Genomic DNA, 24765 nt, shown 5'->3' on the forward strand with positions numbered 1-24765 from the left:
TTGTCTGAAAGTGAACTGGCTAGAAGATACTAACTTTTCAAAGCAGCCGTTTTAATACAAGGCTAGTTAGTGCTGTCTGGAGCACAGTTTTGCTCCCTGCAGACTTATCCGGACAGAGCTAACTGGTGAGGTGATTCCTAGGTGAAGTGACTGAGAAGGACCCTAGTGATGTGCAGCATCTTTGTTCTGGGAATCCCGGGATCTCAGGCTCATGTTAATGAATTATGCTTTCTTTGCATCGGAGACAATATAATGGGTCTTTAAAAGTTCAGCCTCGGCTCTGGCTGAAATATGATTCAAAGCACCTGGGACCAAAGAGGATTGGTTTTTTTTTTATTGTTGATGATGTCTGTGTGCACTGAATGGCTTTTCTAACTTACTTGATTGTGAGTAGTTTCAATAGTCCTTTTGCTTTACCACGTCTTCAGCAGGTGGTATTCTCTGATTCTCTGACTTTTTTTCTCTCTCCTATTGATTTTTTTCTTACATAACTCAAATTTAAAAGGCTTCTTCATAAAGAAACTACAAAGTGTGTCTAGAAGAATGGTTTTGCTGCTGACTGCAAATTATGTGGATGAGATAAATGTATGGGAACCCATGCTGTCAAGCGTATTGAGACACCATCAGCCAAGTTCTCGGGATTGTGCTTGCTCGCCACTTAGTTTGATCATTGTCTGGAAGAGGCAGACAGATAGAAGAAGCTCAAAATCCTCAACAGTGACTGGAGAGCATTTATATTGAGTTCCTTGTATCAACTTGTAAAGTCGCTGTTCTTGAGATTTCCCAAACCATCCTGTTTACCCACGCGGGCGAGCAATTCTGATTCTGAAGTAGCCAGACACCGGAGGTCAGCTATGGTTCAGCTGTACAGTGAAGTTGAGGGGGATGATATAGACAGTGGTTCGATATCCACTGGGAGGCGCTGTGCTCAGTACTTGTGTTACTTCATTTTCACTGTAATGTCAGAGCTCTGCTGTCGGTGGTGTCATTGCTGAAGAAACTGAACATCAGAGAAGTCACCTGAGGCTGCATGGGTATGAGGTGGCAGGTGGAGGTTAAACTCGATTCTGCCTGTTTTGCCCTTCAAACTGGCATCTGCACCCCAGCCCCCTCTTTAGATAATAAGAGGCTATCCACTCACTGTGGTGTCCTGCTCCTTCTTGCCGTGCTGAGTCCGATGTGAAATCACGCTCCCCACCCCCAGCCCCCAACACTCAGGTATTCATGGTACAAAGTTGTTAGGCATCTCAGCTACTCTGAGATTTCACATGGGGGTGGGGCAGGGGAGGAAGCTCTCTTTTCTTCATTATATCATCAGCCTTATTGTTCTTCTCTTACCTAGTTCTAAAGGAAAGACTTCAGCACAATCCACCTCCCATGGCTTCTTAGCATCTTTAAAAGCGTGGAGACTCTCTCTAGCATCTCCAGAGAAAGGTGATTGTTTCACTTGATTGGAGGAAAAGATGCATTCCCACAGGCATAAGGAAACCAGTAAGAAAATCAACGTCAGGCCGCGTCTCCTCTTTCACGTTTTTTATTGCTATGTGTTCCCAATACAACCAACAGCATCAGTAGTGTACACCTTGATAAAAAGGAACTTTTTCAGCTTAGTAGAAAAAAAAAAGCGCATAGGTAGAAAGTGGAAGGAATATTTACATCTTATGGGAGGTGTATGTGTGTGACCATCTTCAGGTTCCCTGTGGACCAGATATGTGTACACCCAAGCAAACTAGAGAGAATTTTATTCTGGTGAAGCTTTCAAGAGAGAGAACATTTTAAGGCTCAGGGATGACTTAACTATCAGGAAATCACTTAACTCGACATTTAAAATCCTTGCATGAAGTAGCAGCAATTGTTTCGAGGTATTGAGTCATAGCTTAGGCTCTTGACTTATGATGGTTATAACATAAAGGCCTTCCCAGTCTGTACTTTGAAAGGATGATGCATCTTTACTTTAGTCCGCATAATGGATTTCTAGACATGTTTAGAAAATGACTTCAGAAGCATGCTCACACCACTTTTGTCTTTAAAGTGTAACATAGGAATTACTCATTACATACTTAAAATAGGTTTTGTTTGAAGCAGAGTCTTGTTACATGGCCCAGGCTGGCTGCACACTCATAGTAATCCTCCTGCCTCAGCTTCTGAATGCTGGGATGACAGGTATGCACCACCTCACCGGGCTTTAGAAATGTTCCTAGTTTATTATCTATTAAACAGCTAGCTGAATTCTTGACTATTTTATGCACCCTTGAAGGGAATCAAGTCATTAGCTCTGTATCGACTACTTAAAGAATGTAAATATTTAACACAAGCTTTGCCTGTAATCCCAGCCTCTTGGGAGGTTGTGGCAAGTGGATCACAAGTTCAAGGCCTGCCTAGGTAACTTAGGGAGCTCCTGTATTAAAATATAAAAGGGGACAGAGATGCGGCTCAGCAATGGAGTGCTGGCTTAGCATGTGGGAGGTCCTGGATCCAATCAAGTTCTGCCAAATTTGTCCTTTTTCAAAAGTAAGAATCTGTTCAATTTTAGTTCTTTGAGTTGGCTGTGTGCTTGGTTTAAATTTGTCCTTTCTTCACAGAACATAGCACACACCTCTAATTATGTCTCTCTAGTTTACTAAAATGTCATTGATATTAGTGTCAATATTAAAGACATAAAAAGACTATCAAGAAAAAAAATCAACTCTTAAAATAAATATCTTCAGATCTGTGTCCTATATACAAGTACTATACATCCAGCCCTGGGGGGCGCATTTCTGGTTTCATGTGAACATGTTGGTCACTAACAGAACTACCAGCCTGGCACTGCAGTCCGATGCATTGTGACTGGGAACATTTAGATATGAACCATGCAGAAAATAAATATCTCAACCGCGACGAAGACTCTTCCTTGAACTTGCTCTCAAAGCACTCACGTCCTCAAGTGCCAGTCCTAGCCTGATGATACTCTTCTCAGCTATGAAAGAACACACACAACCCATCTGTGGTGATCACAGAATATCAAGTACAGCTGATAGCACACGAACTGGGCATCACTGAGATGTTGCGCATCGCCACGATGCCCTTTGATGCGATGGCAAGAAGGTTGGGCTTTGTCTTGTGCAAGCTTAGTCACTGCAGCCTGTGCGCACAAACACGTGGAGAGGCTGTCCCCGTTCCCTTTGTTGCAAGAAAGGAAGGCAGTGGATTAAATGAGTCACCTGCACATCGGCAGTGTCAACAGATGACAAATGGCAAGCCCTCTGTATATTGTCAGTAGATGTAATCTCAACTTCTTCATCCTAGTCTGCTTCAAAATCAACCCATGGAACGCCACATAAGGCAATGCTCAATGGCAGGCACCCTAGAACATCCAGAAATGTAAGATAGTAAACAATCACTTGAGAACATCTTTTAAAATAATACTGATTTCTGCAATGTACAGAATTTACACGACAGTTGCAAATTTGCTCATACAGTATTTCTAATATAGATAAATAGGAATACAAGTCTAAGAATTATTTCCAAAATTTCTTGAAGCGTAAACCACTGGCATTTGTTTGGGTTATTCTTAACTGTAACTTTTTTTTAAAAAAAAAAAACAACAAATGAACAGAACAGCTGATATGCACAATCGGCTCTAGGCTCTTTTCTTCCTTAGAAAGCAACCCTTTCCATTTTTTCTTTTGTTTTGGGGAGAGTTGTTCCTGGCTGTCCCTGAACGGGCCAGCGAGCGGTCACCATCTTGCCTTAGTTTCCCAACTGCTGACATTCTAAGGCAGGGGCCACTGCAGCTGGACTCTTTCCTTCTGAAAAACAGTCTTTGGCGCTTTCTTCTAATGGATTCTGGTAAACAAGTCGATGTGGAACAGGAGGAAGATGGAAGCAACTAAAAAGTGAACCAGCACTTCCGGTCCTTCCATGTACAGAGGACGCGAGTAAACCTTTTGTGGAGAGTACCACTTTTTAACAAGCTGTATGCACCATGCAGGGAGGGAGGCGGTCCAGGTTTCCCTTTGACCTCTAGCTCCACTAGTCTGCTTTCTCATCTCTCTGAGGCTGTTGACCTGGTCGGATGTCTCCTGCTAACACTCTTTGCGTCATCTTTCTTTGGGGTTCTTGTCTGGGGAGAAGCACCTATTGAATCGCTGATAGCAGGGGAGGGGGCAGCAGCCACCGGGGAGGCGGGACGAAGGTCATCAGTCTTTATGGATGAGGAGGATGGCACTGACTCCAGAGTCTTTCTTCCAGCCTGATGTGCTCTCTTCCGGGGGAAGTCAGCACTAGCTCTGCTGCTGGCTCTGAAGGCAGCATCCGCATTGGGGTTTGCCATGGAAGAGATGCTACTCAAGGATTTCTTCTCAGCACGGGTCCCTGAGGAGGAAGGGAGGAAGGGTGTAGGCATGACTAGGGACCTAGGGAGGTCACTAGGGCCAAAGATAGCATCACTGTGGATTTCAGCAGCTTCTTGAAGGTATGGCGGCGGCAGGGTACCACTGCGCTTGCTACATGATTCGCAGCATAACTTGTTATACCCTGGTATGGAGCAGTATCTTGCTAGCACCTCCATTTGACAGAATATGGACTTGTCTCCCAAACATGGCTCATCTGCAAAAACATAAGAAAAAAAAACATGCATAAACATAAAAGGATCAAAGAAACCAAAATTATTAGTAATATAAACTACAGGATGGATATACTGTCAGAGATAACTTTTGTTTTGATTTTTAAATTTTTTAAAAAATGATTTATTTATTATTATACATAAGTACACTGTAGCTGTCTTCGGACACACCAGAAGAGGGCGTCAGATCTCATCACAGGTGGTTGTGAGCCACCATGTAGTTGCTGGGATTTGAACTCAGGACCTTCAAGAAGAGCAGTCAGTGCTCTTACCTGCTGAGCCATCTCGCCAGCCCAATGTTTAATTTTTTAAGGGAGGACTTCACTGCATTACCCAGGTTAGCCACTCTACTGTTGAGATTGTGAGCATGTCCCACCACACACAGCTAAACCAAGCAGCTCGTTATCTACCACACACTAGGCACGATCATCCTTTTACTATCTCCAGGAGAAGCTGTCAGGACACTGAGGGGGAACACTGTCTTTAAGACAACACTGAGGTGTGTATCAGATTGTAGAAGGACAAAAACCTCATTGCATTCATTTTGAAGATGGAGAGAAGCATAATTTTTAATTGTGTAATATTGAAGTTTGCCTTTCTAATAAGTTGATTCTACAATGACTTTTAATACACAAATAAAATGAATATTAAACACTGCTTTTTAAAAAAGATTTATTTATCTTATGTATATGAGTACACTGTCGATGTCTTCAGACACACCAGAAGAGGGCATCAGATCTCATTACAGATGATTGTGAGCCACCATGTGGTTGCTGGGAATCGAACTTGGGATCTCTGGAAGAGTAGACGGTGCCCTTAACCACTGAACCATTTCTCCAGCCCTAAACACTGCTTCTATAACTAACTAAATCATTATAACACTTAGCAAAGGAAACAATGACCACTTGGATTAAAACAGAATTGTCCGGCTTGAGAACAAGTGTTATGTTTATTATGGGATATTCTTAGGCTCTTATTAGTCATGTTTACTACTGGACATTCTCAGGTCCTTATTAGAAAACAAAACAGCTCTATAAAATATGTCAACTCTGTTCTAAGCAACTTACATGTTTTATATTCAATTTTATGAAACTGACAGTATTTTATGTCTATACATGTGACCCAGGAAATGTGGCCCTGTACCATTTAAAAAGTGAAGGATTACGGCACCCATAGGCCTTCATTATGTAAGAACACACGTCAAGGTAACAACTCTGCTCTATAATGCCAAAGAACTTTTGAGAGTTCTTTTTAAGAGCGTCAGTTGGTGACGTTGACAGCAGGCTGCTTTCTTGTTTCAGTGCCATTCCATGTCCACATATCCCAAGCTGACAGTTACGCTGTCTTGACACGTGTAGGTCTACTGCATTATATGGAGTCTGAACACCTTATGCTTGTAAAAGTTATAAGCTAGGTGGTGTTATTGGTGGAGGATTTCTGAGTTTTTTAACCTCAAAATACCAGTTCTTTACTTGTGGACTATATTTCCTGTCTGTCTATCTAAAACTAAGCAAACTGCCCTTGCTATGAGTAAGGCTGTAGCCTCTGCTGAGGGAGTCTTTCTCACAGACATCCTTTTGCCTGCTACTGATGGGAGGCTGGGCCCAGAAACATCCCCTGTGCATTAGAGAGGGGCTAAGATGGAACTCTTGTTTAAATGAGCACCTGGCCACTGCAGAGCGACCGAGAGCCCAAGTCTCATTAGGTCAAGAATATGCTTCTGTATGGATGAGTAAAAGACACTGAGGGCAAACTTCATGATAATTTTGTAGGTATAGATGAGCAGGTCTTAAAGACAAATGAGTATTATAACCAAATATAATCCTACAACACAATCATTAAAATAATGGAAATTTTATAGCTTTCTCACACCGCCCATGTCATAAAAACCTTGGGAAGAGAGGTTGATGTCGGACCTCAAAAGGTACAATTGAATCTGGAGTTTGTGACTGAGGGCTACCCTACCTGTTTGGCTGAAATAGCATGGAAATTTATGATGTCAGAACTCCCAAAATTGGCTTTCAACTTAGAGCTCAGGGCAGTAAAGCCAGGAGACAAACATGGGCACACTAACACAGGGATGCTGTCTCCTTGGCACATTGATTTTACAGTGTCTCACCCACTACCACCAAAAGGGAGCAAGTAGATCTGTGCAGACAGGCAGCCAGACACACATATTTGAGCTAGTAAAATCAACAGAGTTTACCTAGAAAGTGTTCATCAATGACAGTAATAACTATATAGGCAAATTCATACAGCAACAGGAAGTTTAAAAGCATCTAATTGGATATGTATTTTTGTTTTGTTTGTTTCGTGGGGTTTTGTTTTGTTTTGTTTGAGTTTCTATATTGAAAATCACTTTCCAAAGGAAACAGCTAAATAAAGAAGTCCTATGTCTCCCCCTGGTGGCCATGTTGGATCTTACTAGTTCTTTCTCCTTTTTTTCATTTAAAAGGTTAGTTTTATTTTAAAAATCAATTACTATAATTATTGTAAAAGGAAAATAAGATGCAGTCATAGTAATAGTTACAGAAAATATTTGAAAATTAATGAAAAAATAAAGTATTAGCAAATTAGAACTACAAGGAACCCAATGTAGTAATCAATACCCATAAAAGCGTCTATGGTAAATGTTAACTAATGTGAAACTTTCAGAAACGTTTCACTTTTTGTTTTGTTTTGTTTTGTTTTTGTTTTTTGAGACAGGATTTCTCTGTGTAGTCCTGGCTGTCCTGGAACTCACTTTGTAGACCAGGCTGGCCTCGAACTCAGAAATCTGCCTGCCTCTGCCTCCCAAGTGCTTCGATTAAAGGCGTGCGCCACCACGTCCAGCTACATTTCACTTTTATTTATTATTTTTCATTGTATTCTCTTCTTACTTTTTTATTATTTAAAACAGCTTTTAAATTTAAATATATTTTGGTCTTAATCTTACCCTTTCCCAAGTCCTCCCAGAATCTCACCCCCAGTGCAACTTTAAGTTCTTTCTCAAAAGAAAAGAAAAGAAAAGAAAAGAAAAGAAAAGAAAAGAAAAGAAAAGAAAAGAAACTCAATACAACAACAAAAAACCCTAAACCAAGAAAACCAATTAAAACCCTACAAACAAACTAAAGCAAAGAATCCACCAAGTGTAGCCAAATAAAAGCACCACACACAACACACACACACACCACTGCTACCACCACCACAACTAAACAAGTGTGGAGTCCATTACATGTTGGCCAACTACTCCTAAACATGAGACCTATCCTTGAGTAGTTCATTAATTTTCCCTCCTTCAGCACATGTGACAGGTAATTCAACTGTTAACCTTTACCCTAGTGTGTTGTGGCTTGGTCTAATGCTTGTATTATGTTAATTGAGTCCCCCAAATTGCAATAGAATCTACAGGTAAGATGCTGAGGGTTCCCGCCCCAAGTTCGTTTTGACTGATAAATAAAGTTGCTGGTGGCCAATGGCTGGGCCAAAAGACAGAGGCGGGACTTTTGGGTTTCCCCAGGGAAGGGGAGTGAAGGAGGAGGAAGGACATAGCCATGCCTGGGAGGAAGAAGGTTACACCAGGCCTGACAGGTGCAGAAGAGATAGCACAGCCATCATGTAAGAGTCAGAGATCATTGCCCAGGAGGGTTGCCGGTCTGGGTCCAGGACAGCCAAAATGGAATCTAGGTTTTAGTAGGTGTGTGTGAGTGTGTGTGTGTGTGTGTGTGTGTGTGTGTGTGTGTGCATGTGCTCGCACATACTTCATTAAGGAACCCAGAACACTGGGGTTAAGGAAAGTGCCACTGCCATTGCCACCACTGGGACAATTTGAGTAGATAGAGTTTGTTGGGTTCTACTACACTAGTGGCTAATTCATTCATCCATTCACTTATCCATTTAAAAATATATGGAACAAAGTAACGTATAGTAATATAAAATCTATCACATAAGTTGGACAAGACAACTTATTTTTTTTGTTGTTGTTTTTTTTTTTTTTTTTTTTTTTTTTTTTTTTTTTTTTTTTTTTTTTTTTTTTGCAGTTTGAATCTGAGTGTATTCTGCAGCTCTCAAGCAGGGGATTTTATACATTAAAACCAAACATTACATTTCTTAGAAACTGTATCCAGTGAAACAATCACAAATACCAACAAAAATCATTTGGCACAATAAAGCACAAAAATCATTCAAGCATTACAACTCTGAAACTATGTATTCAGTGAATCACAAACAGAACAGGTAACATCATTATAAATCATCAAACTATAACAATTCTAAAAGGATGTATTCAATGTGGGCAGTTATCCAAGGCTAGTTGCATATTTCTAAAAGCAGGCTAATAAATCTTATGGTCAGTACTGACAAGACAACTTATATTGAAGGATAAGTGCCCAAGAAAAAGGATGTGAAGGTGAACTGGCCGTGACATCTGTCATCCCACTGGTCACCAAAGTTAATGTGGCTGCTCTGGCTGATGGCCCCCCTTCCCCCCCCCTCACCAATCCATGTGAACCCCTCCCATAGCTCCACTCTTGGTCAAAGACAATGACCTTCCCCAAACAGAGGAGAAGTGGTCTTTGGTCATGTGTTCCTTGCTAGAACCCTCCAAACATGCTCTGGAGGTTTTGCCATTTTAGGTATAGTTGTTTACAATACTTAAAGGCTGGAAGCCTAAAATGTCCAAAATACAAAGCTATTTGAAGAAGTTGCCAAGTTTCTTACAAAAAAGGGGAGGGAGGATGCCAGAGTTTAATATTACTTATGGGTTGAAATGTAGAGAAAAAAAAAATCCCTTTAGTCTTGAGTTTCACCAGAGCGCACACCAATGAGAGTAAGAAGAGAGGCGCAGCGGTAAGGAGATGAAGCAGATGTCAGGTGTCTTTCCTAATTGCTATCTGCCGTATCCTGTGGAACATGGTCTCTGCCTCTGATGAGCTGTGAGTACAGGTATGTGCTGCCATCAGGAGAGCCCAGGGCCTGAACTCAGGTTTGCATACTCCTGCAGCAAGCACATTACCCGCTGAGTCAGCTCCCCAGTTCAGATTTAAATAAATAAACAAATATTATATTTTAAATATTTTAAACAAACAAACAAGCAAACAAACATTCTACTTTCAAAATACAACTAGTTGGCTCACTCAGGCAACTGCTTTATTTTGGCATATGTACAAGGTGTCTGTTTTGAAGTTAGAAGTCACCCCATGTACAAGGTGTCTATTTTGGAATCATACTTTATATGTATGGGCAGTTAATAAAAAGGATCTTAAGGTTGAGTCACATTTAATTTCTGTATGCCTAAATAATTTTAATAAAACATCTCAAAGCCTGCCGTAATAATCTAACTATACTTCTGCAAGATTATAAAGGTAAATCATAGAGAAACAAAAAGTAGTCCCCAACAGAAACTCACATGGAAAGAAGCTACACATGTTTGAAATAGCCCCACCCAGTATCCCCAATGTACTGGTTGGTAACCCTATTTCAAACAGCATTCTCAGACTATTATTTCCAAAGGTGTCTTCATTTGACTATTTCTTGGATGCAAGTTCCAGACCTTATGCTGAAAGGAATTTCTGCTTTCTAAGGTTCAACAATATGACAAAGAACAAGCAGCCATGCTCTTACCATTACAGGGAGGCAGCTGGCAGGGTCTGACAGACTCGGGCTTTTCTCCATCACAGTGGTCTCCAGTCCTGCAGAGAACCTGTCTCACCTCTGTTCCCTCACCGCAGGTCACTGAACACTACAGAGACAAAGGCTGCAATTACAGATGTTGATTCTACAGAGCCGAGGCACATGCATGCTCCCAGGATCTCTACCCCCACAATGCACAGGTCACAAACCACTTGACAACTCTGGAGTTCTCTCTCTATGGAAGAAATGTTGTACAGAGATTCTGAGGCCAACTAACCATGGACTCATACATTGGTGTCTTTGCCAGGTCCTGGTAGGCAGCCCCCAACTCCTTTAGTTTTTTTCTGACAAGAACTTTCAAACTAAGCTGAGAAACTTCTGTACTGTCGAGATAGGCTGAGCTGGGAGAATCTCAGTTCCAGGACTCTACGAGGAATGGGCATGTCTCCATATTATCCCCTATGGATGACTGGCCCTCTCTTCTGTAACTGCCTTTTGATGTGCCGTCTTTCTATAAACCCTCTTATTTTGAGTCCATAGAAGTATCAAGAACAGGTGGTATTATAGACAATGAAACAATGATCCAGCCAGTTACCAAATTCCACTTGACCCCAGGCTGTGGCTAAGTACTGAGGAAGCAAGGCACACTGCCATTGGACCAAAGGCAAGCTCAGACTAAGACAGGCTTCACAATGCTCTATTGGGAGTAAGAGTCTACAGCTACTCTGGTCCCTGTCCTTTAAAGGCAGAGGAAACCTTGGTAGAAGGGATCACAAGGTAATGAGTAAGGAATTTGGACGATGATGGTGAGCCTTGGTGGAGGGGGAAGATATGGTGAGACCAGAGACAGGGAAGAACAAGTCACATGAAGGTGCAGGCTTGAGTAAGTGTAATTTGGAACATAGAAAGTTTACCAGCTAGAATGAGGATAGAGTGAGAGGGGTGTGGGTACGTGGGGTTACTGACGTCTAGGGTCTTGCATTCTGTGGTGGATTGGAACATATGTAAAAGGAAGTCACTATGATCTCAGAAGGGTCAGGGACCTTTCAGATGCCTCCGTCTCACTGAACACCTAGTCACGGCTTGTCCCTGCCACCTATTAATAACCACAAACACTGTCTGAAAGTGTTAATTTTTCCTAACCCCTTCACACACTCATGCTAACAAACACCTCACCTCATTCCAGGATCCTGTTTTCCACTGAGCTGGACAGGGCATTCTGTTACAGGGCCGGCGGCTCTCAGGACGGTCTCCAAGGCAGTACTTGCTGTGCACCGAGCGGTTGGTGCCATCCTGCAGTGGCTGGAGGCAGCGCACGGTGCGCAGCTGGTTCCCAGAGCTGCCACAGCTTCGGCTACAGTGCTCCCATTCATCCGCTGCCCAGCTGTGGGAGCAAGAGGGAGCGGTGAAGGAGGCAGCGAGCATCCCCACAGCGCGACGCCTAGGTACTTCCCATCTTCTGAATGAGTGCACATTATGGGGGAACAACTTTCTGACAACGGTCCCAACGCTTGGCTTTTGAACAACAGAGGGATTTGGCTACTACACTCTTATTCGTGAAATAGTAAGCTTGCTTACCATTTCAAATATTCTAGCTTCCACTATTATTGGACCTCAGCGAACCCAAGAGAAAGGTCATACGTGCAGGCCTGGATAGAAAGTACGTCCTTAAACCCACCTAATAAAAATGTTTCTGGAGACTAATGTTCAAAACTACCTCCCATGGGACATTTCCAAATTCTAATGTCGCTGAGAGTGGGATAATGCTGAGTCAGCTGTGATTACAGTTCTCTCATAAGTCATGTCTCTTGAATAGGAATCACAATTGAGGCCTTCACAGATGAGCACAATTCCTTATCCTAAATACCATGTTTCATTTTGACAGACTAGGTCGGTCTTAAATTACGAGAAGGAAAGCGTACTAAGGTATCGATATACTTCTACATTAGGACTTCGTAGTTACAGAAGGGACAGATAATCTGCACCCCTCGAGTATGTGCACACTGACTGACCAGATGGAAGAAGGAAAAGCCTGTAAGAAAAACTCAAGAGATGGCCTACAAAAAGAAATCAGACCTCGCTGAAGTAGGGAGTAAGGGTGGGAGTGGACAGAAGAGAATGTGGAGATGACAAAGGACTCCCTCAGCTGCCTTCAGAGAGGCTGGTTGGCTGATCTCCCAGGCAGCATAATCCATGGAGCTAACCACAGTGTAGTATGCACTTCAAAGCTGTGAAAACATTTATGGGTGCATGTCACATAGAAGAGCCAAGTGTCTGAGGGTAAGTATATATTAATCACCTCCATCTGAACATTATCAAAATATATTTGTGCACCGTAAGTGTAATTACTTGCCATGAAATTAAGTCTACAAGTACACGGTACTCTAGGAAAGATGCTCACACGGGTCCACTTCATCACTGGGCAGTTGTCTTCTGATGGCAACAAGGTTTTAAGAACTTTAGACAGAAAAGAAAAAAAAATATGTCCTATAGGACTTTGAATCAAAATGAGCACTAATTTTCAATAACTCAGGACTCTAGCCAAGAAAGGGACAGATACTTTAAGATTCTGGGGAAAAACAGAAATAGCTACCTACGTGTGTGTCTCCGAGAACTCAAAGGTGAGAGCAGAAGCAAGACTTGTCTCATAATTGTACTTCAACCTCTTAGATGTTTTTCCTACATATCTACAGTTAAATCTTCTCTCTATATATTTTTTCCCTTGTTATACTTTACATTCCTGAAGAGACTGGTGCCTCTGGCAATGGAAGAATGAACCAAGAATAAGATGTAATTGACTCAGGACAGCCAGGGAGAAAGGTTTGTGAAAGCCGGGCTGAGGCAGAACTCTGAAACTAAGTAATAGGGTGTTTAAAATTTAGAAGTGATTAGTCTTCAAGACAAACAGTTTTACAAAAAAAAAAAAAAAAAAAAAAAAAAAAAGCCGTATTCTGCTCTAACAGTATGACTTATCTGTTGTGGCACTCACCCCAGATACCATTGCCAGTAAAATAAGTCTGTATCTTTTTCAACAGGCGTATTTATTTATTTATTATTTAATGAATGAGTACTATGATACATGTGCACTTTCGTGTCACTGATACCCTTATAGATGGTCCTGAGCCACCATGTGGGTGCTGAGAATCGAACTCGGGACCTCTGGAAGAACAGCCCATGCTCTTAACCACTGAGCTATCTCACCAGCCCCATAAGTCCGTGTTGTTAAAACCAAGAAAGAAAGGGTTAAGTGTGGTCTATAGAGAGTGTCAAGGAATGTTCCACCTTTGGAAGAAACTCAACATTTATTATGCGACCTGTCAACCTGTCATTCCCCCCCCCCGCCCCCAAGAGTCAACAGGTAGATGTCAACATTTAGATAAAGATGGGTAAAAGTCAAATATCAAAATAAACAAAGCAGCTAAGATATGTATTTGTTTTTCAGGAGTAGGAATGTAGGGAAGAGCAGGACCACAGCTGTATATACTCCTCACCCTTGTGATAAGATTGACTACTTAAATGCCGAAGCTTCGAATTAAACAGAACATTAACAGCATTCCCATTCCCACCGTGCCAGCAGCAGGGCCGCATGACTCAGTGCTTACACCGGGTGTGTGCACTCCTGAATGTTGCACATGCGTCTGATGGGTTTCGGCTTTTTATTGACCTCGCAGAAACTGCGGTGAACCATTTTACTGTCGCTTTTCCTTCGGCATCCATATTTCGTATACTGGAATCCTGGATCAGAAAGTAAGCTTCATTTAGGCACTTACTAATGGCAAACATTTGAATATTCACAAATGCATTCCTGTAATAAACATCTGCATATGTATAATATGCCAGGTACCACAATAGGTATTGCCATTTTTGAATGGAAATGAGTTTAAAATTAAATGGCCCACTTTCTTGGAACTTACGTTTAGTAAATACTAAAACTTATTACGCAGTACCCGTGAAATTGCCGGTGAATGAGATAGAGTGTTCACACTGCCACAAGGGAGTAGATTAGGTAACCACTGTGGTGACCAATATGAGGTGAGTAGTACAGACCTTTACAGAGCTCAGCAGTGAACTTTCTGCAGGGGTGGAAACAAATACATAGGAAAGACCACTTGTTTAGCTGATGGGAAGGGGCAGGGAAGCCTTACAAACCAACCCCTTCTTAAGCATACAGTGGAGCTCAAACTGTTGTGCATAGAGGAGAGAACATGGCACCAGTGCCACATACAGGAAAGAACATGTGATGGGCTACGTACTTCCGGTGGGTGGAGAACATGTCATGTGTGAAGAGGAAGGAGGTAAGAAAGCATCAGTTCTACAAAGTCACGAGCCTCACTCAGGAAAGCATTTGGACCTGGAGGTCATTCGTTGATATTTGTAGAACAAACACACAGACAGCAAAACCCCTCTAGGAATTGAAAACTTCGTATCCCTTATAAAAGTTGTAAGGAAGTTGAGTATCTAGGAATTTAGATTAATCATTCCATTTACTGTCCAAATTATAGATTACGATCCATGCATGGTTTCCTGGTTGCAGACCTCTGGATCCTTCACTCCTAAACAGTTCACATTACTACAAAATTATTCTTAGAAGATATTACACAGACAATATTCAAAACCTGCCACTGTCCTTGTAAAGTTTCTCCCAGCAAGGCTTTACCCATCAGGGACCATGTGGGCCATCTAACATCCAAGTTTCCTTGGCTTCCACCAACAGGAATAATTTCCCAAACTCCATCTTTAAGGCATTTACTATTCTTGAAATGTATAAGCCAGTTGTTTTGTACAAGGCTATTGCAAGATGCTTTGCTTAATGATCCTTAATGATGAGACTCAGCTTATTAACTCTCTACAAGAATACTACCCGAATGGCTGTGTGTCTTCAGGGCCATACGTCAGACGACTGAAGGATTTTAATTGCAAGAGCCAATATAATTCTAGTCACCCATTAAGTTAAAAACATTATCATGTAAAGAGAGAAGAAAATCAGTAGAGGAAAAATCACAATATACTTCTATTCCAAAACAGTGGAGGAAGCCTAGTGAGGTAGGCACAGATGCTATCCATATTAAAATGTCATTGATAACCTTGGGGACCATGTCTATTGGAACATATGAAAAAGTAAGAATCCAAATTAAATCAGTATCTATCTTGCAATGGGGAATGAAGTAACATTCTTAAAAGCCCCAAACATGTTATGCCCTTTCCAGAAACACTGTAGAAATAGAGTCTGAACATTAATTAAATTGGCTTACCCAGAATTCTCTACTATGAATATTTTTTCTGTTTATTATTCAGAATTTAATTAGATAGTGATTACTGTAACTATTCTTCTTGTTGGGGAGAATTCTGTTATTGTATGTTTAATACTAGAATATTTGTTGTGCAGAACCAGACAAACAGATTGTTAAAAATGGGGTCCATCTCATGGATCTGGTCCGGAGAAATGAGAGAAGAAATTCAGTACAGCAAGGCAGTGTGGTACTCAGCTAAGCTGGTCTGAATCCTATGTTTTTTGAAGAACCACTTACCTGTGTCTCAATTTCACCATCAGTATAATGAAGATTAAAAATAGTACTGACACCATAGAGCTGCTGTGAGTATGGACACACAGATAGACCAAGCATTCAGTAGAGCAGTAGCATCTACAACATAGTGTAATTAGGTATACAGATGGATGTGATTAACTGAGTTCTTGCTAGCACAAACAGAAAAGATGTGCATACACGTGGACACCAAGATGGAGAAGAGGCAGCAGCCTCAGTAAACTGGATTGGAAGAAGTTGTAGATTTGGGGAAAAGTGATTAAGGTTTTAAGATTATGTTGGAGTTGGCCTAGTGCTGCTATGTATTCACATGCTGAACACTGGCCCCCAAGGTCTGCTTACAGTCCCATGAGCACATACTCATGTATACCAAAGGATGATGTTAAATGCTGGTCGCCAATCTTCTCTGACTGGTTAAAAAAGCTATAGCCAATGACTGGGAAGAATAGAGGTAGGCAGGATTTTGAAGAATAGATGTACCAGGCTGGGGGTCTCAGATAGGGACCTCTAGGAAGGAGGAGGAGAAGGAAGAGAGGAGAGGAGGAGGCTGCTGTGAAAAGAGATGGACCATGGGCATGTGGCCAGGAGAAGTGCATCCTGAACACAGACTGATGACCAAAAGGCAATCCGGGAGAAGGGGAGCTCAGCTGGGAATTAGCCAGTTTAGCATATAAAAATAAATCAGGAATAATTTGTTCAGTAATCATGCTAAAGCTGAATAAATAAATCTAATGGAAACTTGGTCTTAATTATTGGGAGGTTGATGGGGTCACATTAAGAACTATAGAGTTGGGCAGTGGTGACGCATGCCTTTAATCCCAGCACCTGGGAGGCAGGCGGATTTCTGAGTTTGAGGCCAGCCTGGTCTACAGAGTGAGTTCCAGGATAGCCAGAGCTACACAGAGAAACCCTGTCTCGAAAACAACAACAACAACAACAAAAAGAACTATAGAGTTAATTAATTACTTTTAAAGCAACACTGCTCTATTGAACACAAGATGTGAACCTTAGAGAAAGGAGTATGGGGATGTTAGGTCCTCCATTGGTTTAAGTAAGTGGTTTTCAACATGTGGGTCATGACTCCTTTGTGGGGCTGGGTCAAATGACCCTTCCACAGGGGCTAAGAGCTCAGGAAACACAGATGTTTATATTATGATCCACAATGGTAGCAATATTACAATTGTGAAGTAGCAATATAGAGTGATAAACTGCTTTGGAAATGAATGCAGTTGTTACCTCCACCACAGGGCTCAGAGCACTGAGACCAACTCTTCAGCGCCCACTCGAAGGTATCCAGCTCCTCCTGGATGACGTTGTTGCTGTTGATTGTTGGCACCGAGTCTTCGTGGATGATGTACTTATATGTTAGGCTAGAGCGTGTGTCGTTCTCCTGAGGTATGATCTAATACACATGTGAGATATGTAATCAACACATAAAGAACTGGAGGCGTCACTGTGACCTTACACATCGCAGAATATTGACACTTTCAAAGCTGGAAAATGTTTAAGGTAGTTCTTAAAACGCTCTTGTTCCCCATAAACAAGACAGGTTTCTCTGTATAGCCCTGGCTGTCCTGGAACTCACTTTGTAGACCAGGCTGGCCTCAAACTCAGAAATCTGCCTGCCTCTGTATCCCGAGTGCTGGGAGCTTTTATGCTCTTAATTGTTTCAGCTGTAGCAGAAACAAAACCTTCAGAACTTCTGGAAGGTTAACAGTCTTTTCACAAGACTGGAACATTATTGCTCATTTGTTTCTGTCTTGCTTTCTGCAATTATGTTACATTTTTAGGCTGTTCAGTCTCACCTAGAGGCTGCCTGCTCCCTATACTTTATGAAATAGCACCCCCCACCCCATTGGCCAAATCTGCACAGGACCCATGGCTATAAGGAACCTTCCACTGCTTCCCACAAGAGTTCTTAGAGCAGATTCCTCAGAGACTGCTAAGTGTGTTTCCTAGACAGGCAGAGCCCTCCTCAGGGCTGTGACCACACTTCCAAGCATCCACCAAGTAAGCTCAAGTGTGCTTCCACTGCAGGTGGCCAGATCTTCTCACTGATAATCTCTCAACTTCCTAATGAACACTTCTCCAATAATTAACACAATCTGCATACAAACAACGGCTTCTTTACACTGTATCTCTTTAATAGTGCCAAAACACTGACACTCATCTAAATAACCACTGGCTTTTCTGGTTAAATTCTGGTATTTTCTGGTACAGTTCTCAGACCACATTTCCTGCTTTTATAGGTCAAAAAATGGCTGATATAGAATTCTTGATTCTCGATATTCATTATATATTATAAATAACATGTTTGTGCAATAGACAAGTATAAATATAAAGACATCTCTAAATCAAATTACAGAATTGGTAATACCCTAATTCTACTCTTCTTGAAGATGGCATTTGGATAATTTGAAAGCTTCAGAAAGAACTCATTGATAATACACTTCTACCCCAAACACTGCCAAAGGAAGTTCCCCATACAGAAGGCAAATAATAGTGGCTTAAAAGATACATCAAGGAGGCTAAGCAAGCTTAAATATAAAAATATAAATAGCCAGGCAGTGGTGGCGCATGCCTTTAATTCCAGCACTTGGGAGGCAGAGGCAGGTGGATTTCTGAGTTCAAGGCCAACCTGGTCTACAGAGTGAATTCTAGGATAGCCAGGGCTATACAGAGAAAAATCTCTCTCTCTCTCTCTCTCTCTCTCTCTCTCTCTATATATATATATATATATATATATATATATATATATATACATATATATATATATAATAAAAATCTACTTTTTATTTTTGTTGCTTTTCCCTTTTCAATCAACAACAATGTCATACTTGTTAAAATGTATAAGAGATATGAGAATGTTTCACACAGAACAGGGAGAAAGAAATAGAATTACAAAAAGAACCAAGGAAATAACCAGTCAGATATTTTAGCTAAGTGTCTTTTCAGGTAAGTTAAATTATAAAATTATAAACAAAACCCAACCATGTAACATGGTGCATGGTACATACCAGAACAATAACGGGGTCATGTAGTGGGCCATCCGTGTGGAGGGTTTCAATGTCATCTTCAATGTTGTAATCCCACTCCACACCAAGATCTATGAAGGTCCTTGACTTGGCTTCCTCCCCTTTGCCATTTAAGATGTAGTGACCTGTGACTTGATTCTTAATGGCTAAATGAAAGGAAATGAGTAATGGGCACACATTTATTATATGGCAGTGCTCATGACTCGTAGCAAGTCTCCCCCATTTTATTAATAACGTCCAGTGACTCCTCTTCCTTATTAGTATCAAGCAGTCAAAATGAACGTTAGTTTGAATTGTTTCCCCATTCCCTTCTTTAGGCATTTAAACCATCGAGAAGCATTCCTACTGAGTCAAATACATAAAATGGGTAAAAAATAATGTTTGCAAATATTCCCATTTGGAAACATTGTCAAAGATATTAGAAGATTCTAACTCACTCATCCCATATGTTTCCCTGGAAGGTGGGCCCACTTTGAATATAACAGATACTTTTTTAGTTAACTGTCACTTTAAATATTGATACATATTGATAGCCACCCTAAAGAGCTGAACTGGTTTCCAGGCCAATACTTTTTCTGATGATAGTAAAATTGCCAGATCATTCAGAAACTGATATCCTTTTCTAACAATATTTATTATTAATAGATCTTAATGCATTACAGATCTACTGTTATTATAATATATAATACTTTTCTAGTGGGAAAATAATAGATTAAATTTACAGGTTGGAAGTGTCTATCAGTAATTGAGAAAACATTGCACATTTCTAACATCACTGAAAACATATTTAGTTAAAAGCATTTGGTTTATAATTTATTTCTCCGAAGCCTTTAAGGTAATTATTCTAAGAATAATCTAAATTCTAGGGTGAAAAACAGGATTGTAAAAACTAGCAAAAGAACTCTGAGCAAAGGCTGGTTTGTTAGGCCATCTGACAGCAAATTTAATTTAAATAGCTCCAGAACCACCAAAGCATGAGGACAACCAACTTGCTACAAAATCTCCTAGAGCTGGTGGCTAAGTTTCAGATATCTTAGTGTGTGAACAGAGTGCCCAGACCTTAGCATGACAGTCGTGGTTGGTTACACTTTTGAATATATTTAAAAACAGACTGCGATAGTACTGGGCCTTCTATAGTATTCTTCTATAGTATCCTCCCATATGAGACAAGAGAATCTGCTTTGCATTTGTCTGTGCCAATCAAAAATTGACAACTTCCAGATACTAGGAAAAATTCACAATGCAATAGCAAAATTGTCCTGTGGCAGCTTTAAAGCTATCCATTTGCCATTTTCAATAAACTGTCCATCAGTCAGCTTCAACATAAAAAATAATGACTTTTCTGTTAACTTCCTTTAATGTGGTACATTGTATTTTTATCATCTCCTAATTCAGAGCAAAATATGATAAATGAATATAAACTTGTAAAGTTTTTTTTTCCCTCAGGAGTTAAGAAGCAATTCCTTTTTCTACCAAAAGAATTTGAAGTTTTAGTTTTAAACATTTGTTTTAAAGTAAAGATAGTTGAGAGAGCTCATTAAACTTCACATAATATTTAATTAATGACTTTATATATAATCCTCATCCTCACATGTATATGTATGACTAGTATACACACACACATATATATACATATATATATGCATATGTATATATATGTGTATATATAGTACATATATACATACATATACTCCATGTGTAGTGTCTTTGACATTTAATGTTGAAGTGCACAGAAAGGCAGGGCCAGCAGACAGAAACACTTACCAAGAACATGAGGAGAAGCCTCGTCTTCTTGGATTAACACATGTCTAGCCCCAGGGGGTATATCAAACATCTTAAGGTACCCTTAGCATGTGTAGTGAATATTGGAGGAAGCAGAGAAAACAAAAGCAACACTATGGTTAGTCCAGCACTGCATCCTTAACCTGCTCCTGCACGCAGAAGAGGGCATCCATAAATGGAACGGAGCATCTCAGAAACTAACTCCACAGCCTGAAGACATCTTGCATGAGGAAAATTCATAGGTTATGCTGACCTATGAATTGCAACAATAATTCAGGCAAACGGCTTTGCTTTCCTGCGTCGCCCTGTGTGGGTCTAGTGTTTATAACTAACCTTTGAAAGTGGTGTCGAGTTTTCCTAGAAGTTGTTAGGTGGTGAGCTGGGGATATTCCTTATTGCCTATGTATTTTTATAAAAGGCTTCTATATATTGAAATGTTTTAAGATGTAGACACCCACTTGGAAGAAATACTTACAAAAGGAAGACTGAACACGAGGTGTTTATTGGGTACTGCTTTTACAAATGCTTTAATCTCAACCTTCTAAACTAGGAAATTAATAGCCTTAAATTGACTATTGGAACTTAATATTATCATAAATCCTATAATGATGTTAAAAATCACTTAAAGTCCTGTTCATAACTAAAAATCAACAACAGAACAAATTGAGAGGTAGAGATGCTATATCTCATGTTCAGTAAAAATAAATGAGTCAGATCCAGGGGAGGTGGTACCTGCCTCTAACCCAGCTTTTCTGAAGCCGAGGCAGGACGATCTTGAGTTTGAAATCTTCTGTTTAGGAAGATGCTGTCTCTAATAAAGGTGAATATAGGACATTGTGAAATCTAATCTTTAGTATATTATCGAGTCCCTAGTTCATGTGATCCAGGACATGTGTAAAAAAGAAACCCAGATAGAAATCATCTATAGGTAGACTTACAAACTTATATATTTATTAGGGTCCAAAGTAAATGTAGTAGTCACCTAGGATCAGGGTTTTCAGTGCTTTACCCTGAAGTACAGCCCAACACAGGAGCTATACTGTTTGCCTGAGTGAGCACTGGCTGAACGCAACATGCTTAAGATGCCACAGAGCGCACATCAGTATGCGGTCACAGAGCGCGCATTAGTCTGAGGTCATTTATGGATGCCCATCTTTCTGCACTGTGCTGCAACTTACCCAGGACATTTTTAGTTTCTCTTGTTTCAGCAAGAGAGATATTACGAGCTCCTTTGGGTAAAACGAACGCGCCTCTCGTCTTCCCTTAAATAGAACGTCGTTAATTAGTGGAGGTTTCATGTCTATCAAAGTCTTGCTGTTGCACTGACTACCCCATAAGCCATAACAAATTTTACTGTGCAAGATACAAAACATGTTCTGAAACGCTAAAAGTGTTCAAGTCAAAATGCATTGGCAGTAGTTAGCAAGTGCTGATAAACTGTTAATAATCTATGAAAGAAAGACTGAGCAAAAATGCAGAATGATGGGGGATGATTTGAAGGTGGATACTTGCAGATTTCATTTTCCAGAAACGTGAGTTCCTTATGGCATCTCTTGCTTAAATGTTTGCCTGTTGGAAAAGGTTAATTAGTCTATTGCATGATTCTGGCAACATTCACGAAAAGAAATGGAGGCTATGTTATCTCTGACCACTTTGAATCTGAGTGACTCAGGGGACGGGTCACATGTTCTTTTGACCTTGAATCTTGCTGAGCATTATTTTTTGAGGTGGTCTGAAAAACAGTACTGTGTCTTTATATTATACAAGATGCGTAAAGAATTATCCCAGTAAAAGAGGAGATTTCCTTACATTAATTCATCCTGAAAAAGAAAACCAATTATTGCACACCCCCAAGTAGAAAAATTAATGTGACTTCATTAAAGCAAGCATAGTTCACCCTCTCATTGGAATGCAGAGAAAATTACAATTGATGCTAACAAAAGTGTAATATTTGAACTTCTGTTCTGTTTGCTATGTTAAAATAATGCAAACATCCAGCCTGAAGTGAAATTATTTGTTTCCAAATACATTTCAAAGTAAAAACCATGGTAATTCATCATGAAGGAATAGCAAAGACATTAAGGATCACAGACCATATTTGAAAAATGGCTACCTAGCTCTGTCATCTAAAACACATATTAAAATTCCCCAAAGTCAGGAAGCCAGGATGTAATTTGTCTAAAAGGGACAACAAGGATTGCTCCATTTAGATGAAGGCTAACACGTCATTTTTATGCATTCCCCTCTAATTTATTTTCACCTAAAGTAAACCAATTTTTAAATGATTTGTTTATTTACTTTATGTGTACAGATGTTTTGCCTCCATGTATGTCTGTGTACCACCTGTGTGCCTGGTACCTGCAGAGGTGAAAAGAGGGCATTGGAGCCCCTGAGACTGGAGTTACAAATGAGCCACCACATGGGTGCTGGGAACAGAGCCTGGCTCCTCTGGAAGAGCAGCCAGTGCTATCAACCTGTGAAGCAGTTCCCAGCCCCAAACCAAATTTCTTTGTGTTCTCTCATCCCATCAGACACTATGTTGATAATGTCAAAGGATATTCAAGAGAATCTTTATGACATCATGTCATATTTACCTTTAGCTGCTAAATTTCATGAAACATTTTCTTTCCCAACAAATCATCAAATAGGTGACCATTTGTTACTCTGTATAAACGTTTGTATGCAAATATTGTGGACATTCTCATATAATTTACACAACTACAGATATTTTTACCTATTATCTATGGCATGAGGGTAGCTTTCTAGTCCATCTTTGGGGTCCTTGTTGTGTATAAAACTTGAGGTTCATGGTTGTCAGGGTCACAACAGGGCTTACATATGAGCAATCATGTCTCAGGTGATTATATGATTGAATCTCTTATTTTTTCTTTGCTTTTTCCATACAATACATCTCTGATTTGTTTAAAATAAACTGTTAAAGATTATGTTTTATGAATGCTAGCTCCATAAATATACCAAGAAGATAAAATTGCCCACTTTTAAATTAAAATAAGTGAAAATAATACATGTTAAAAGTTATATTTCAACTCTATAGCATTTTATATTTCCAGATGATAAATTATGTGCCACATATATTCAAAATTAACCTTTAGTCCCATTCACATTTGATTAAATTCAAAATAACATATAACATAGATTTTGTTTCCCCTAAGCTCTAAAACTACTATAGTGTTCCTTATATTAATTTAGTTGTTATTTTCCTCAGGAATGCTATGAAATATGAATTCAAAGTCTTATATTTTAATGATTTTTATTTACACTACTTTAAAAAAATATGTTAATTTCTATGATACACATTGAAAAAGATTCCCAAATTCTAAAAGATGTTTCAAAATGACAAAAAGCAGAAAAAGATCTCAATTCAAGAGAGCACTCATCTTACCAAGTTTCCTGGGTGTTCTAGTGAATGTCCCTTTCACAGTTCGACAGTGGGAATTGTCCCCTCCACAGACCCCACACTTATCCTCAACCTTGTTTGAGCCGATTTCTCTATCACAGCCCACTTTCTGTGGAGAGAAGATGTTAAACACAGCTAAGTTTAATGTGCCATGTAGCAAACTGCATCCCACATGATGACGAACCCTTGCACAGGACTTCCACTGTTGTCACCATTTCTCAGACCCCAGGTTTTTAAGGAACTAGTGTGAAATCAAATGACAAATGAACCATGGTCTTATTGATAAGTGACAAATGCCTTTATCCTAATGAAGTATTTTCCCAGAATGAGATTCTCAAGATAGTTGACCTCCTCATCAAGCAAGATTTATATGCCAAGAAGTAGGTTGATCCTGGGTAAGAAAATCAACAAATCATGCCTGGTCCATGCTTATTCACATATTCATAAGGGCGTGAAGTAGTGTGGCAAGCTGTAAGATGGTGTTATCTTTCAAAGGGGAGTTGTGATGTGGAATAAAGTTCCCCCCAAAATACAAGAGACTCTCACAGAACCACAAAAGCTAAAAGACATTTTAGAAGTGGAAAAAATTCAAATAATTATGAAACTTTACATTCACAGAGAAAAGGGTTAGAGATCAATATTTATGCACAGCCAGAATCCAGGAGAGGGTGGATGTAAAACAATGGGGAAGGGCTGTAAATGCTTGGCATGGCCCAGGCTGGGCAAGGCCCTGAAGGTCAGGTGAGGTGACATTTTCAGTCAGCAGGCAAT

At 40.2% G+C, this 24765-nt stretch overlaps 1 protein-coding gene across 5 annotated transcripts in view; it reads right to left on the reverse strand.

Annotated features, from left to right (window-relative positions):
- Positions 1–505: 505 nt before the first annotated feature.
- The window catches only part of Adamts3 (ADAM metallopeptidase with thrombospondin type 1 motif 3), a 210718-nt gene continuing 186458 nt past the window's right edge, over positions 506–24765 (reverse strand). For 2 of the 5 annotated variants that reach the window (XM_029478041.1, XM_029478042.1), the window contains 8 exons: positions 23980–24103; positions 21755–21838; positions 18777–18940; positions 16996–17161; positions 13819–13951; positions 11393–11600; positions 10208–10325; positions 1533–4590 (listed from right to left, as the gene is read on the reverse strand). In XM_029478041.1, the coding sequence (XP_029333901.1) occupies positions 4028–4590; positions 10208–10325; positions 11393–11600; positions 13819–13951; positions 16996–17161; positions 18777–18940; positions 21755–21838; positions 23980–24103 (1560 nt within the window). In that variant the 3' untranslated portion in view covers positions 1533–4027. Of the gene's footprint in view, positions 4591–10207; positions 10326–11392; positions 11601–13814; positions 13952–16995; positions 17162–18776; positions 18941–20558; positions 20640–21754; positions 21839–23979; positions 24104–24765 lie in introns of those variants that run through there. The other 3 variants (XM_021162812.1, XM_021162810.1, XM_029478043.1) reach the window with 3 other exon arrangements.

The sequence above is a fragment of the Mus caroli genome, chromosome 5 (genome assembly GCF_900094665.2).
Source record: "Mus caroli chromosome 5, CAROLI_EIJ_v1.1, whole genome shotgun sequence".
Taxonomy (NCBI): Eukaryota; Metazoa; Chordata; class Mammalia; order Rodentia; family Muridae; genus Mus; species Mus caroli.